The following is an 18,165-nucleotide window of genomic DNA, read 5'->3' on the forward strand; positions in this document are numbered from 1 at the left end:
AACGCATCACGGCAACGGCCATGGTAACCGGATGCACGTGAGTTCCGTGCAAATTGAAAAGCACATACGTTCCCCCTTGCAGACCATTGTGACGTCATTGGTTACCATCACTAATGACATCACTAATGGCTCTGCATGGGCGGATACAGAGGGGGGTGGGGGGTGGGGGGTGGGGTGCGCACCCTCCTTTTTATTTCGAAAACAAATATCATTATTTCTGTATAAATTACCACCAATAACAATAGATAGGTCTTAATTGTGCACACACACCCCCCCCCCCCCCCCCCCCCCCCCCCCCCCACCCCACCCCCCTTTTAAAAAAAAGCTGTATCCGCCCATGCTCTGCTACTGAAGCTGTTAGCAGTACTTTTTACACTTAAGTATTTTTACACTTAAAACACTGCTTCCAACAAACTGAAAAAGTTGGAAGAATGATGTTGGATGATAAATAAAATCTCACCCTCATGTCTTTTGATATCAAATATATCAACACTCGTTGATAAAAGTGGAAAGAATCCTCGGCAAGCTTCGGAGTTTTCCCACTTGACACTTTAATGTCAACCTTGATAATCAGTTTTACCAAGTTTCATCTTTTTAATATGTCTCAAAGTATGTTTACAGTGTTTGGACAAATAAGGTTTCTCATATATCTATCCATGGTGACGGTTTTTTTTGGCGGTTCAGTGTATAAATGTAGAAAACAAACATATTATGGGAACAAAACTAGTGCTGTGTTTTCACAACAATGATGTGTTGATACATTTATTATTGTTTTCAAGGAACAAGGGATATTCAACTAACACAATCGTAGTGGTATACATCATACTGAGGACGTTGATGTATCTACAGTGGTTGTTATTAATATTTATTTATTAATAGTTAATCTTTTGAAAGTAATAGCTACATTGTTGTAATATTATTGTATATTATGTGCTAATATCTCGTTTCACGGAAACTGGGTTAGCGTTTCCCGCATAGCGATGTGCTATATGTCTGTCCCCGTCCCTCTCGACTGACATACCCGCTACCCGGAAAAGATCACCGTATCACCGCAGCGAAATGCTGTATTTAAAAATAGGTCTGATATATACTGGCCTGCCTTTCGCATCCCGGCGGCTGCAGGCGATGAGCGAAACCGCTCTAGGGCAGGTGAACCAGTCTAGGAAAGAGCGTGATTCCCTCTTATCATTGTGCAGAGGGCGGTCGGGTGGCCTAGTGGTTAAAGCGTTCTCTCGTCACGCCAAAGACCCGGGTTCGATTCCCGACATGGGTACAATGGGGTCAATGTGTACATTTCTGGTGTCCCCCACCGTGATATTGCTGGAATATTGCTAAAAGCGGCGTTAAACCATACTCACTCACTATAATTATGCCGAATAAAACAAACATGTTTAGTGTGATAATTTTACATCTAGGAATGTAGGAATGTTTTCATAATCATTTAAGTATTTCGTATGGACGCATATCATTATACACATGTAAGACAAAAAGAAAGTTTCTTTTTCTTTATTTCCCCACTATTACTCATTCCCATGTAACTTTCTCAAACCAAAAACAAATAAACACGGCACCTGTTGCCATGCAATAAGTCGGTTTTTATACAGTGGTGCTTTGTAGGAACGAATTCTGAAAACCTTTGCTTGTTAGTTGTTTAACGCCTCACTCATCAATATTCCAGCTATATGAGGGCGGTCTGTAAATAATCGAGTCTGGACCAGACAATCCAGTGATTGATATCATAAGCTACGATCTACGCATTTGGGATACGATGACATGCATCAACCAAGTCACACAGCCCGACCACCCGATCCCGTTAGTCGCCTCTTACGACAAGCTACTCGCCTTTTACGACAAGCATGGTCGACTTTTCCAGCAGGCAAAATAGCCTTTTACGGCAAGCATGGGTTGCTACGGAGTAGTAATAACAAACTGTTTTCAACGTTACACTAGTTCGTCATTTGTATATGTATGCATGAAAGACCGATTTGACTGTGTCTGTAGCAACCCAGAAAATACAAGTATACCTGTATACCTGCACACAATCATTTCGAAGAAATTTGCCCTTAAAATATCTCAGAACTTCCTTGATGAAAATATTGCGTGTTGGTTTCTTTGTATTTAAACACAGAAGGTCAATATGTCGCGATGTCGCTCTTTGATATTATAGGATATTCAATGTGACAACGCGACAGCGTCCTTTTAGCAGTCCATAGATACGTGTATACATTTACTCGATGAAAGGCCCGCGATCTGTTTCAATGGACGCATGAAGTTATTGACATATTTCTCGGATCCTTTTATTGGATCTTCTCTTATTGCTGACTATAAGTGTTTTCCGTTTCTCCGAATGTGTGTTGATATTCAACTTCCTCCTTAGATTACCAAGTATTTTCCAAGAATTTCAGATTAATAAGAACAAATCCAACACGTCAGCGCTGATATACCATGTATTCATGACGAGGTGAGCTATCCGCCCCACTTGTGACACCCGGTATTAATAGATGTGATCTCACACAAGAGTTAAACATAGTTTATGATTAACTCCCTTGTATATTGTGAAGATGCGAGAGGGATTTGTCAAGTCGTATTTTTCATTCTTCACTTGGTGCTATTCTCCATCAGGGTTATTTCAAACCCTTCAAGACTACCGCTTGAGTTAACATATACTTTTCATTAGCAATGACACAAACATAAAACTTGTAAACCAAACTTGTGGCCCAGTCTTGTAAGGCGCCGCGATTCGCTGTGCAGAGTTGCGTCCCTTGGGCACGCCAGAAACCTATGATCGTGGGTTCGAATCCTGGTTCGCACCGATTATGTTTCTAGGTTTGTCAGCACCATACCCGTGCTCGTGGGTTTCTCCGAAGTGGTAAACGTCTGAGACCTGAATGACTTCGGGCTTTCCTCCCACATTAAGCTGTCACGCCGCGATATAACTGGATGCTGTTAAAAGCGGCGTTAAACCCAACTTACTCACTCACTCACTCACTCACTCAAAAGCATTGAGAAAAAGGGTGGGATATGAAGGTAAATAACTGCGAAAGTATGGATAAGATATGATATAAAGCACGTTTTTACGTACACCCGCGTATCACACTAAATACCAGAATACCCTCTTAAAATTTCTAAATAGTCGTCCGAACTGGCAGACTCATTTGTTAAAAGAGATTTATCCTCTATCCTTCACACCTGACTGGTTCTACCAGCTGTTTTATATTCCTGACATCGATCCTGTTACCTGTGTCTAGACTATTAGCTAGGATTATTCACATGCAGTTTTTCAGTCCTTTTTTTAGGCTCATTTACAGCGTTTGTTGTAGCAACGACCTTTTGACAAGCATGTTTTAAAGGTAACATGCGACACTTGGTTAACATCAACTGTGAGAGCATCCCAGAAGCATGGGCCCCTCTTTAATGTGATTGTGTCGACAGTTACGGTGTGTCTGTATCATATAATAGAGAAAACCCAGAAGAGTATAACATGAGTGTGTGAGGGTGTGGTTTTACGAACAGAAATGTTGCTGTTTTACATATCTACCATTACAAGATAGAGAATATTGTTTAATTCCGCTTTTGGCAATATTCAAGCAATATCACGGCGGAGGACATCTTCCCGACTCTCAAAGTCAGGTTTCCACGCTTGCCGAACTAAGCTGGAATTTCTTGGCTCGATCGCAGCGCCACCAGTGGCTATTACCAGTTTTGTCCCTTCTATGCCTCTCCTATTGACCAATCAAATTCCACTTCGCATATCACTTGCATTTGCTTCAAAGAAAATGGCGGCGTCCAGTAAGACGATCTGATCGATAGTCAAGCTATATGTTCTAAAGTGCGAATGCATCAAATCATTTGAGCATCTTGAATAAAAACATGAAAATGTTTGGATAATAACTGTTGACGTCGAGTTGTCGGTTCACATGCTTTGCAAATCCTGCAATCGGCCGAAATCTGCTCGACAGTATACGAACCGGATATCGATTTCGTTATACGATTTTGATTGGATTGATGTACAGACTCGTTAGTCCAGGCAAAATATTACTCCACAATACTAGCCTAGTTCGGCAAGGGTGGAAACTGGACTTTTAAAGTCAGTTAACTCTCTTGCCTCGGGAAGATGGGCGGAGGACACCAGAAGTGGCTTTCACACATTGTACCCATGTGGGAAATCGAATCCGGGCCTACGGCGTAACGAGCGAACACTTTAACCACTGGGCTTACCCAACTCCCATGTACCATTACGAAATGTGACCATAGACCAGGGTATGAAACTCCCAAAATTTTCAGCCAGACCACAGGACTGGCTAGCTGAAATACTTGCCAGCCCTGACCAAAACCTGCCTGCCCCCTATAATCATATGTTTCTCAGGATAATTTAATTAAAACTTTAAATCCAATTCATTGAACATGAAGTAATGCAAGAAAAGAAATAGCAAACACTTTTTAGGTCAGATTTGTATTTAATATCCTAGAATACATCATGTAAATAATGCTTATCATCGGGAAATATTTAGAATATTTTTACATATGAAATATAACCCGACCGTCGGGCAGGGGAAAATCTGGCAGCCCGAGTTGAAATCAACCCGTCTCGGACGGTCGGGCAGGCAGGTATTTCGAACACTGCATAGACTTTCTTTTACTTTTGCAAACTGGAAGTCAATGCATACGAGTATTTATGTCGTACAGGTTCAGAGGCGAACGGCACCTTCCGAGGTCAATTCAATTTTTCGACACGCGTACGTTATATACTGAACAACAAAGGTTCCTGTGACATTGAATAAGATTTAATGCAAAGTTATGTTTTTTACCAAATCTTAAACGATTTCGGTTTGCAACAGATAAAAGACTCATGTAAGTGTTCAAATGGTTTAATTTGCCATACTGACTTCAGAAAATGCGTGATTTCATAAAAAAACAACATGAACATGCCAAAATGTCAATTTACAAATCAAAAGCGTGTGTGTCCACCTCTGGTTGCAATGCAAGCAACACATCTTCGTCTCATGGAATGGACCAGGCGTCGCGCAAAGTCCTGTGCGATATCTGTCCATATCTGCTGGAGCATGTTTCGAAGTTCCTGGAGTGTCTGTGGAACACGTGGTTGACGTCGAAGGCGCCGATCCATCTCATCCCACATGTGCTCGATTGGTGAGAGATCAGGGGACCGAGCCGGCCAGGGGATGATATTCACGTTGTTTGTTGAAGAGAATCCTGAACAAGTCGAGCAATATGAGGCCGGGCATTGTCATGTTGAAAGGTTATGCCTTGGCCATGACGACGCAAAAACGGTAGAACACTTCTACCACTTTCAAACGGATCCTCTGTCTTGCTGTAATCCCATCCCATACCATAACGCTGCCGCCCCGAACCGATCTTCTTCCATGACACAATGATTGACGTAACGTTCACCTCGATGTCGGTACACTCGAATCCGTCCATCGCTGTGCCTGAGGTGAAAACGAGACTCGCCAGTGAATAGAACTTGTCCCCACTGCATGGCTGTCCAGCGTAGACGCTGTCTGCACCACTGTAGACGTGCTTGGCGGTGGTTTCCTGCCAAAATAGGACGTCTGGCCGGTCTTCTGGTGACAATCCCTGCACATCTGAGGCGACGACGTACGGTTTGTGAAGATATTCGTCGAAGGTCAAGGATGCTTCTTGCAGTCACTGTTGCTGGCTGGAATCGATTTCGTAGGTGTGTTGTTCGAATCCAGTTGTCTTGTCGATTATTGGTTACGCGTGGCCTGACACTCCGAGGATGGTCTCTGACTGCATTCGTCTGTTGCCAACGTTGCCATAAACACCAAATGGTGCTTCTGTGGACGTTAAATTGTCTTGCACCATCACGTTGACTCGATCCTGCTTCAAGCATACCAATGGCTCGCAGACGCTCATTTTCGGACAGGCATGGCATTTCTTGATGTTGAATAATTGCGTTATTTTGTTGTTTTTCTGAGTGGTTGTTGTCAGCACGATGCTAAACAATGCATATGGAATCCCATTAACGTACATGTTTTTATACACATTCTTGGGTAGTGAAGTGCATCGGGCTTGCATAAAAGTCAACTTTTGCATGGAATGCATGCTTTTCTGTAGCAGTTACGTTTTTGTGACTTGATTCCATACATGAACTACAATATTGAAAACCAAACTTTATACACTAAAATATTGGTGGCACAGGAACTTTTGTTGTTGAGTATATGTTCGGGGTCTGTTTGAAAGCTGAATGACATTTGTCATCATGAGATCTATTTTCTGTACACACTGTCATCTGTTTATATACGGTACGTAGGTAATGAGCCGAGAAAGCTTAATTTTGACTAATTTGTATAGGTAAACTTATGTGTAGCTTTCGTGGCCATAGTTCAGGTTCGTTGATTACGCGAGTGATGATTTTGCGTTACTATAGGAGATAATTCAAGATCAAGGAGTTCACGGTTGATATAATTTATATACATCATACCGTATAACATGTAAAAATAACACTTATTTGGTCTCTGATAGTGTAACAATTCTTGGACGGTAATGTTGGTTACATTATCGCCGAAGAACTGGTCTTCAGTTAATGTCTATACGTGGCCGGTGTTTAGGAATACAGAGCTCCAGATAATGTTTTGATTAATTGAGTTTTTACTGATTGAGACGTGAGACGTGACTGGGAAATTAAGTAATTAAATTAGCTAATGATTGTGTTTCAGAAATTAGCTCCTTTGTATGTATGATGAAAAGCTCCAATGGGTATTTACGCGTGCTGTTTTTATACATTTAAAGCTCCAATGGGTATTTACGCGTGCTGTTTTTATACATTTAAGTCTTTCATTTAATGCATTAGCTTCTGTACGCAAGTTAATTGAAAGTATTTGTTTTTTGAATATATATATATATATATATATATATATATATATATATATATATATATATATATATATATATATGGGGAGGGGGGGGGGGGGGGGGGGTATTTAATGCAAATACGCTGCTTATCTGTAGCTCTTCGGGTTTCTGTCAAGTTGGCTCTGAACAATTCGTTCTTCAAGGATTGAAGGCCGGTGTCGATTGGGCGATATTTCCTCTTTCTCGGTGGAGCTGACCAGTGCCCGTCTAGTATCTAACTGATAATTCAGTCAGTTAATACAGGGTCAAAGACTAGGGTGCCATTGTTTAAGGTGAAAATGTATTGCACTGACTTGCAAATAGATACATTTTACAATCTCATGTCATGGTTTATGATAAAAAAAGGGTATTATATAACAGTTTTCATATTATACCCCATATTCACCCGAGACTCCAGCCCTCGGGCTGATTTGATCTGATATGTGGATCTCGGGTTGCTATAGGTTTAATGTGAAAACGGTCTTGTCATAACCTTTAAATATAATGAACAGGAAAATCTTCAACAACTATGGTGCCAAACGCCATCTAGAAAGTTGACCACATGATATATAAGGACATCTTCCAGAGGTGTTAACTGCCAACAACAGTTCAATTTCCACCCTTGCTGAACTATGCTGGCAATTCGTGGCTCCATCGTAGCACCACCAGTGGCTATTACGAGTTGTGTCCCTTCTATGTCCCTCCTATTATTGACCAATCAGATTCCATCTTGATCAGATCACTTGCACTTGCTTAAAAAAAATGGCGACGCCCAGTCAAGACGATCTTATCAATAATCAAGACCTATGTTGTAGTAAAACTTGTCTTACCTCGCAAAGTGCATCAAATCATTTGAGCATCTTGATTAAAAACATGAAAAGATTTGGAAAATATCTCTCGACGCCAGGTTGACAGTGCACATGCTTTGCAAATCCTGCTGTCGACTGAAATCTTCACCTTTAAATCCATGTTGTTTACGAACCGGATGTCTAGTTCGTTGCTCGATTTTGATTGGACTATGCATAGACTCGTTAGTCCAGACAAATTGCATCTGCCCGAGGCATGAGTTAACTGACTTTAAAAGTCAAGTTTCCACCCTTGCCGAACTAGGCTGGTATTATGGAGTTACAGTTTGGCTGGACTAACGAGTCTTTGGATAGTCCAATCAAAATCGCGCATCGAAATCGAAATCCGGTTCGTAAACTGTCGTGCAGATTTCGGTCGATTGCAGGATTTGCAAAGCATGTGCACCGCCAACTCGTTGTCTGCCGATATTTTCCAAATCTTTTCATGTTTTTATGGAGGTGCTCACGTGATTTGATGCATTTCGCGATGTAAGACCCGTGTGATCACAATATAGATCTTGATTATCGATCAGATCGTCCTGACTGGGCGCCATCATTTTGTGTGAAGCAAACGCAAGTGATACGAGAGGTGGAATCTGATTGGTCCATAGGAGAGGCTTAGAAGGGACATAACTGGTAATAGCCACTGGTTGCGCTACGATCGAGCCCAGTAATTCCAGCCTAGTTCGTATAGGGTGGAAACTGGACTTTGAGAGTCAGTTAACTCCCTTGTTTCGGGATGATGGCCATTCTGAAGAATTTGAATATGAACAGTTACTATTATTTCCCCTACAGCATGTGTCGCTAATGACTTTCGAGAATCACGCCTATGAAAATGGTGACCAGGATGGAATAACCCGACTGCCAACATCAGCAAGGTGAGTTTTAGCAGTTTTGCTGGCGTGTCTTGTACTCCCACAGCCAGCACCCAGCCTCCTCACCACCCACGTCCAGTGGCAGCACAGGACACCAATATGTACATTTGGCACAAGCACGTTTTCCTTTGTTTTGACTTTTATTACATTAATCATAGTCCGTTCTAGACATCTTGAAATGCGTGACTCTGAACCCAGGGAGTGATTTTGATCAAATCAATAATCTCGGGTTTTGGACTAGCTATTATTTATAGCAGTGTTTAAAATACCCACCTGACCGACAATCTGAGACGGTCTATTTTGCTGACGGACGGTCAGCTTTGAAAAGTTGCGCGCCCGATGGTGGGGCTATTATTGTATTCCGAAAATTACCTAAGCAGTCTAGTTATAATTCAGTGTAAGAGGTATTTAGTTGGACTTACTGACCCATCATGTACCACTCAAAAGACGTTAAGGACCACCCGATGCCATGAAAGATTCACTATAGTAATATGCAAGAATCCGGTGGCCCTTCACTTCTAGTGAGTAGTATATATCCCTTTTTGGTAGATAGGTCTAGTGGGGAATTGGTGCCTTTTGATAGTTTGGGATTATTGAAAACACATTTTTTTCGAGTTTGACCTAGGCTCGAAATTGCGGTTGTGCTCGTTTGCGAAGCCGATCTTCAAAACCGTAAATTATTTCTTCACCAACTTTGTAATTAGAGTTTAGTGTCTGGTGGTGAACTGGTGCTTTTTTATTGTTTGAGATTTAGTAAAAAGTATTTTTCCGAGTTTCCATACCAACATCTTTGTCTAAGACTTAAAATTGGGGCAGCGCTCCTTATTGGTGCAGACCCTGAAAACCGGAAATATTTCTTCACCAAACTTGGCACATAGATATGTCTAGTGGTGAACTGGTGCTTTTGACAGTTTAGGATTTTTAAAACAAATTATTTTCGAGTTTCCATGGCAACAAGTTTCATATATTTATTCACAATTGCGGGGGATATCGATGACTTTGTCTTCTTTGTTCTCTGAAAGACATCTAGCACTGACATGTTGCATGTTTCTATCACAGCTCTGAAAATGGTGATCAGGATAATGTCCCCAGCACAAACTCCAGCGACAAAACGGAGCACCGGTATGTACCATGGGCACATACAACCTAGTTGTCATATCTAATGTGTAGTGTTCACTAAAGTTCGTCCCTCGCATCTCAAAAAGTAATTGTGAATGTTGACTGTGCTCTTGGTTAATAAATAACCATTGGCAATTGTTTGGTCCAGCTGTATGGCTGGTGTCCCCCGCCGTGATATTGCTGGAATATTGCTAAAAGCGGCGTAAAATCAAACTCGCCCACTCACTAGTGGATACATGAAGCGTTGTACCGTCTTGCAAATTATCCCTAGAATGAATAAGAAAGATGAAATTCATACGAATATATGCATGACTGGGTTATTTTGTACCGGTGTGTGTTGCTTTAAACGATTCTTTAAGGAATTATTCAGAGGTCTTTGTGGTGTCATATATTATGAGTAAATTTAAATACAGCTTTAACAGTATTTCAGTTGTATCACGGTCATGTCAGTTTAGTGTGGGAGTGATTGGGTGGGTTTAATGCCCCTTTAAAAAGTATTCCAGTTATATCACGGTGTGTCAGCTTGTTGTCGGGGGAAAGCCGGAAGTGATGCAGGTCTCAGACGTTTACCACTTTGGTGAAACCCATGAGCACGGGTAGTATGCTGGTCACTGATGACAAACCTAGAAACATAATCGGGGCGAACAGGGATTCGAACCCACAATCATAAGCATGCCCAAGGGATGCAACTGGAATTGCGGCGCCTTACACGACTGACCCACCCGTGCCCCTCCAGTGTGAGGAAGGCCCAAACGTGAAATAGTTTTTGTTTATTAACACAAGTCAAAGAATGAGTGAGTACAGTTTTACGCCCCTTTTAGAAATAGTCCAACACTATCACGGCGGGTGACACCAGAAATTAGCCATACAGATTGTACCCATGTGGGGAATCGAACTTCAGTCTTCGGCGTGACGAGCGAACGCTTTAACCACTAGGCTACCCCACCGCCCCAATTCAAGGAAACATGATGCTGAAATTGTTCTCTACAGAGCACCTGCGGGATGGGATACCACTCCAACATCCCACGACAAGCATCGCGACAGCTCTTCGGAATTAGAAGACTGGGACCTGCTGTACAAAATCATCCGCGTCATTGTCTGCAGTCTCTTCTTTTGTCTGGTGCTCCTCACAGCCACCTCCTCCAAGCTGTCCCTCCTGATGATGGTGTCCAACATCCACGTATCCAGAGACGTTGATGTCGTATTCAGGAATCCCAAGGGCACAAATCTCACGGAGTCCACCAGCGAACTGGTCATCAATGTCAATTGGATATGGGCCTTACTTTGCGTGATGATCCTTCCGTATATCTTCACTATCCTTTCATGCCTTTGGAGGATGCTCACCATGAACCTTGGCAAACTGCACCTACCGTCACTCATCTTGGTAGGAAATACATTTTGACAACATAGCTCACGATTGTGAATTCAGGATTATGAAACGCCATATTCTTTTTGAGTGCCTCCCAATAAATAGTCCAAAGATAATTATCAGTGAGTGTGTGAGTGAGGTGGGTTTAACGCCGCTATTAACAGTATTCCAGTTATATCACGGCGTGTCAGCTTAATGTGGGAGGAAAGCCCGAAGTGATGCAGGTTTACCATTTCGGTGAAACCCACGAGCACAGGTATGGTGCTGACAAACCAAGAAACATAATCGGGGCGAACCGGGATTCGAACCCAAAATCATAGGTTTCTGGCGTCTGGCGTGGCCAAGAAACGAAACTCTTCACAGCGAATCGCGGCGTCTCAGACGACTGGGCCACCCGTGCCCCCGATAATGTATCAGTGTATCATTGACATCGAGTTAATATGTATACAACTGAAGGAACAAACTTTATGGAAATATTGCATACATGTATCTATTACCCACACCCATTGATTTCGAGGAGATAATTCTGAAAAGGTATAATTTGTTCAATGCTGACGCACTTATTCACGCTTATTGCCCTCTAATTATAACGGGGCGGTCGGGTAGCCTAGTGGTTAAAGCGTTCGCTCGTCACGCAGAAGACCCGGGTTCGATTCCCGACATGGGTACAATGTGTGAAGCCCATTTCTGGTGTCCCCCGCCGTGATATTGCTGGAATATTGCTAAAAGCGGCGTAAAACCATACTCACACACTCACTCTAATTATAACTGTTGTCCAAGAACACCTAATTTCAGTGACGATGTATCAATATACAGTGAATACAGATTATTCAGAACTATTTTGTTACAATTCCTTGCAGGCCCTTATACCGGAAGTGCTTCACGCTGGAGGTCTCACCCTATTCATCTTCTATGTCCTTCCTAGTTTTGACCCGATCACTGGATTGATCTTGACAGTGAGTGTGGGAACAGTTCCGGGGATTTTAAAGATTGTCCAGCCTGTTGGATGTCGATGTGGTGATGGAGACTGCCACAGCAGTTGCATCAACAAGAGCTGTTCTCTAAGACTCTGGAACACGTTAATGTTTCTTCTCCATTCGGGAGTCATTACATGTCTCACCTACCGGATCTACGTTGTGAGGCAGTCTGTCTTGCTGGCCTGTCTCGTGCCCATCTCACTTGTCCTCATCTCAATCTCCTACTGGGATAATTTTGTACCCAAACTTTCCCAACACCATGGACAGAATACGCCCACAAATGATGTACGGGGAACTCACACCAACACAAGTGTTCCTCCAGCAACGAGAACCAACCATTCTGGCAGGGGAGCTTCAAGCAACTTCAGATGTTTAAGCTGGGTGAAGACAGAAGTTGGCAAGCGTGCTACAAGAGCACATATGTGTATTTCTATGTTTAAAGTTTGTGTCACACTTCTATTAGCATCAGTGTATTTCAACCATGGCAGTGTTGAGTGTTGGAGAACATTTTTCTTTGTCAAGACCCGGGGCAGTGGATGTACCTTCAATGCTGACGTGACTCTTGTGAACGAATCCTTATCCCTACCATGGATGGTTGCAGCTATAAGTGTGGTGTCAAGTGCAGTATGCTACAAGATATCGAAGTACGCCTGCAAAATACTAGCACAAGAACTATGCTTTGCTGTTCCATTGCTGTTGTCATTCCCAGCAACACTTTGTGCCCTTGGGTACGCTGTTCTGCATGCGGATTATGTCAACAAAGTCATGGGGACAACACTGATAGAAAACTATTTCCATGCCAATGATTTACTAACGGTAGTGACATCGTATACTTATGTCTACTGGATTCCTATTGGAATTACCTCGATTATATATCTCGTATTCGGTATAGGGTTGCACATATGGACCCCAAAGTGCAACAGGATGACGCCTACCAGCAGGTAAGAACTATATTAGAGAAGTGAGTGAGTGAGTTGGGTTTAACGCCGCTTTTAACAGTATTCCAGTTATATCACGGCGTGTCAGCTTAATGTGGGAGGAAAGCCCGAAGTGATGCAGGTTTACCATTTCGGTGAAACCGACGAGCACGGGTATGGTGCTGACAAACCTAGAAACATAATCGGGGCGAACCGTGATTCAAATCCAAAATCATAGGTTTCTGGCGTGCCCAGGGGACGCAACTCTGCACAGCGAATCGCGGCGCCTTAGACGACTGGGCCACCCGTGCCACCCTTATACTTTTAGAGGTCATTTACACATTCAGACACTTACGAAAAGTAAGTCGCTATGGTAACTTTACTTTAGTATCAGCAAAACGTCTGACCATCCTGTACAGAATTTTAAGGTGTCCGAGAATACAGTTTGTTATTTCTATTTAGTTAAAAATAATAATTGAGCACCTAAACGTTAAGAAAAAAATGCTGATCTGAAACCAAAATCCCCCTTCCCCAAGAAATGATTACAGATAGGTATTAGTAAGGCCCGCTGTGTAACAACAAAATAACAGCGACGAAACCATTTCCATAATCATAACAAATACCTTTCACCAAATACCATGGGTTAAAAGATATGGATGGATCTGCTCATTCAGGGCTCGTAGATTTTAATTAAAAACATGTCTAGTTTTGCAGTTGAAGCTGAGAAAGTATCTAAATACCACCCCCTTCCCCAAGATGAAATGGTCTGTCCCTAATAAGTCTGCCATACCGAATGCCCTGTGTATTATGACATGACGTGTTTCAGGTTGTTCCAGAAGCCCCTATACTGTGGGGTGCTGCTTGATTCATCCTTGATTCTCAACAGGAACAGGGAAGAGCAGTGGGTAGGTCATCAGAACCGTCAGCGTTAACTTGCCAAACGATTGCGACAGAATCAAGACATTGGCGACTTCACTTCTTTATTTGTGTCAAAGCCGATACAAATAGACAATACAAAATTTATTTATTTTCGTAAAGAGATACCATCGTTTTATTAAGATAAATCATTGTTTCATTTAAAAAGACATTTATCTATTGATTATTGCGCAGAAACGTGTATCAGAGGGAATTCACTTGTGGTGAAGAGAAAACCTTCAAACACCATGGGTGTATATTTTATTTTGCCTGGCAGCTTTCATGACATTTTACTTAAGTCTACACCTTTCTGCAGCAAAAGAACCCCTTTCGGGATAAAATACTGATTCTGTTTGTTTTAATTTAACTGAACGTGAGACAACTTCCTTCCCAAACTATACCATTGTGATCTTTGTTCGACCTACTCATCCCCCCTCACAGGCAGAACCACTGAAGCAGGCCATGTGGACTGACACCCCGATGATACACCTGTGTGCCACCATGTGGCAAGAGGAGCAGAAGGAAATGGTACAGCTGATCAAGTCTATATTGAGGTATGTTACAGCTGATCAAGTCCATATTGAGGTATGTCACAGCTGATCAAGTCCATATTGAGGTATGTTACATTTGATCAAGTCCATATTGAGGTATGTTACAGCTGATCAAGTCCATATTGAGGTATGTTACATTTGATCAAGTCCATATTGAGGTATGTTACAGCTAATCAAGTCCATATTGAGGTATGTTACAGCTGATCAAGTCCATATTGAGGTATGTTACAGCTGATCAAGTCAATACTGAAGTATGTTACAGCTGATCAAGTCCATACTGAGGTATGTTACAGCTGCTCAAGTCCATATTGAGGTATGTCACAGCTGATCAAGTCCATATTGAGGTATGTTACATCTGATCAAGTCCATATTGAGGTATGTCACAGCTGATCAAGTCCATATTGAGGTATGTCACAGCTGATCAAGTCCATATTGAGGCATGTTACAGCTGATCAAGTCCATATTTAGGTATGTAACATTTGATCAAGTCCATATTGAGGTAGGCTACATCTGATCAAGTCCATATTGAGGTATGTTACATCTGATCAAGTCCATATTGAGGTATGTTACAGCTGATCAAGTCCATATTGAGGTATGTTACGGCTGATCAAGTCCATATTCAGGTATGTTACAGCTGATCAAGTCCATATTGAAGTATGTTACAGCTGATCAAGTCCATATTGAGGTATGTTACAGCTGATCAAGTCCATATTGAGATATGTTACAGCTGATCAAGTCCATATTTAGGAATAGGGCATCGATCATGCCCATATTGAGGTAGGCTACATCTGATCAAGTCCATATTGAGGTATGTTACAGCTGATCAAGTCCATATTGAGGTATGTCACAGCTGATCAAGTCCATATTGAGGTATGTCACAGCTGATCAAGTCCATATTGAGGTATGTTACATTTGATCAAGTCCATATTCAGGTATGGTACATCTGATCGAGTCCTTATTGAGGTATGTTACAGCTGATCAAGTCCATATTGAGGTATGTCACAGCTGATCAAGTCCAAATTGAGGCATGTTACAGCTGTTCAAGTCCATATTGAGGTATGTTACAGCTGATCAAGTCCATATTCAGGTATGTTACAGCTGATCAAGTCCATATTGAAGTATGTTACAGCTGATCAAGTCCATATTGAGGTATGTTACAGCTGATCAAGTCCATATTGAGATATGTTACAGCTGATCAAGTCCATATTTAGGAATAGGGCACCGATCATGCCCATATTGAGGTAGGCTACATCTGATCAAGTCCATATTGAGGTATGTTACAGCCGATCAAGTCCATATTGAGGTATGTCACAGCTGATCAAGTCCATATTGAGGTATGTCACAGCTGATCAAGTCCATATTGAGGCATATTACAGCTGATCAAGTCCATATTTAGGTATGTTACAGCTGATCAAGTCCATATTCAGGTATGGTACATCTGATCAAGTCCATATTGAGGTATGTTACAGCTGATCAAATCCATATTGAGGTATGTCACAGCTGATCAAGTCCAAATTGAGACATGTTACAGCTGTTCAAGTCCATATTGAGGCATGTTACAGCTGATCAAGTCCATATTGAGGCATGTTACAGCTGATCAAGTCCATATTGAGGCATGTTACAGCTGATCAAGTCCATATTGAGGTATGTTACATCTGATCAAGTCCATATTGAGGTATTGCACAGCTGATTAAGTCCATATTGAGTTATGTTACATCTGATCAAGTCCATATTGAGGTATTGCACAGCTGATCAAGTCCATGTTGAGTTATGTTACATCTGATCAAGTCCATATTGAGGTATGAACATTGTTAGGTTAACTTAAGAAATACCGATCAAATTGTCTGAGGCTGAATTTGAATAAAAACAACGACAGGCGGATCCACGTTTGGAGGTCAACACAGGGCAACTGATGAAAATTCAAATTAGATATTGAAGCCGACATAAGGTTAGTGCCCACTGCCAACACCAGTTATCTGCCCATGCCCACTAAAACTGTGTTTGTTTGGTTGTTGTTTAACGCCGCACTCAGCAATATTACAGCTTTATGACGGCGGTCCGTAAATAATCGAGTCCGGACCAGACAATCCAGTGTTTGACATCATGAGCATCGATTCACGCAATTGGGATTCGATAACATGCATCAACCAAGTCAACGAGCCTAACCAGCCGATCACGTAAGTCGCCTCTTACGACAAGTTGCCTTTTTACGGCATGCATGGTTGCTCAAGACCTATTCTACCCCGGGTCTTCACGTACCTACAAATATAATATAAAACGTCACCGCAAGAGAATAACCAAGGCTCGATTATCCGACGAAACAAAATCCATTGGGCGTGAAAGGAAAATATCGGCGGAAAGGAAATGAGTGATCACTGAAAATCAGTGATGACACCAGGTGTTCGCGAAGGGATAAGCCTGTCCTGCCCTGCTGGGTTCGCCCCCCACTCACACAATTTGCATAAAATCGTAAGTGTTTGTTGTAACACGTTTTCATAATTTGAAATTTGGTTGTATATAAATTTCCTTTGTAGTTTTGCACGCATTGCATTTTTTACAAGCTATCGTTTCATATGCACTACCTGAAAATAAATTGGGTGATTATGAGGGTGTATATTTTTTATATATATATTTTACAGGTTGGATCTTCATCAGTCCAATTTCTGTGCAAGGGAGGCTTTTGGAATGGAATCAAAAGACCACTATAAGTTTGATGGTAAGCATACAGTGAGAATGGTTTAACGCCGCTTTGAACATATCAGGTATATCTCGTCAGGTGTGTCACCTTGACGTTGGAGAAAAGCCCAAGTGATGCAAGTTTGGTGATATCGTATTTATCATCTACAGTATTTATTTGTTTAACGCCGCACTCTGCAATATTCCAGCTATATGACGGCAGTCCGTAAATAATCGAGTCTGGACCTGACAATCCAGTGATTGACATCATGGGCATCGATCCACGCAATTGGGACACGATGACATGCATCAAGCAAGTCAGCGAGTCTGACCACCCGATCCCGTTAGTCGCCTTTTACGACAAGCATAGTCACCTTTCACGGCAAGTATGGGTTGCTGAAGACCTATTCTACCCCGGATCGTCACGGCCCCCTTCAGGAGACATTGGGACGTGATATGGCTTTAATTGACCAATCGGCTTTAATAATCGCTAATATACGTAACCAAAAATTATTCCATACGATCATTTTACCCTCATGGATAGCAATATGCTATATGCTATATGAACTACGCCATCTATTTTACATTTACAGCCAACATATTCTTCGACAATGCTTTCTGTGGGAAAGGGCCAAAGAGGACAATCAACATGTATGTTAGGCGTCTCGCCATGGCGATGCAACAGGCATGCAGGTGGGTTCCAGTATAGTTACGAGCGGATATCAAAAAGGTTTGAGCCTCACACCGAAAAAGTAATAGAATTGGATTGTTACTACTTTATTTTTCAACATAGTCCCCTCCCAACTCCGCACACTTGTTCCACCTAGTTTGCCAGTCACTGATGCCCGATCGGTAGAAGTCAACATTCTGGTCCCCTAACCAACCCTCCACAGCAGCAGTTAGCTCATCGTCATCTTCAAATCTCCGACCCCGGAGGTGTTTGTTTCAGGCTGGGAAAGAGGTGGAAGTCACTGGGGGCTGGGTCTGAAGAATAGGGTGGGTGAGGGAGGAGTTCGTAGCCACATTCTTGCACAGCTGGCATTGCAAC

General features: G+C 42.1%; 1 protein-coding gene across 1 annotated transcript in view; it reads left to right on the forward strand.

The window, feature by feature from the left end:
* The window catches only part of LOC124134683 (chitin synthase chs-1-like), a 39,798-nt gene that overhangs the window by 7,787 nt on the left and 13,846 nt on the right, over positions 1 to 18,165 (forward strand). Inside the window, exons 2-9 of the mRNA XM_046499660.2 lie at positions 8,514 to 8,596; positions 9,653 to 9,715; positions 10,703 to 11,096; positions 11,942 to 12,999; positions 13,802 to 13,880; positions 14,332 to 14,444; positions 17,081 to 17,157; positions 17,711 to 17,810. Coding sequence (XP_046355616.2) covers positions 8,514 to 8,596; positions 9,653 to 9,715; positions 10,703 to 11,096; positions 11,942 to 12,999; positions 13,802 to 13,880; positions 14,332 to 14,444; positions 17,081 to 17,157; positions 17,711 to 17,810 — 1,967 coding nt within the window. The remainder of the gene's footprint in view (positions 1 to 8,513; positions 8,597 to 9,652; positions 9,716 to 10,702; positions 11,097 to 11,941; positions 13,000 to 13,801; positions 13,881 to 14,331; positions 14,445 to 17,080; positions 17,158 to 17,710; positions 17,811 to 18,165) is intronic.

The sequence above is a fragment of the Haliotis rufescens genome, unplaced genomic scaffold, assembly GCF_023055435.1.
Source record: "Haliotis rufescens isolate VD_foot unplaced genomic scaffold, xgHalRufe1.0.p SCAF_4, whole genome shotgun sequence".
Lineage (NCBI taxonomy): Eukaryota > Metazoa > Mollusca > Gastropoda > Lepetellida > Haliotidae > Haliotis > Haliotis rufescens.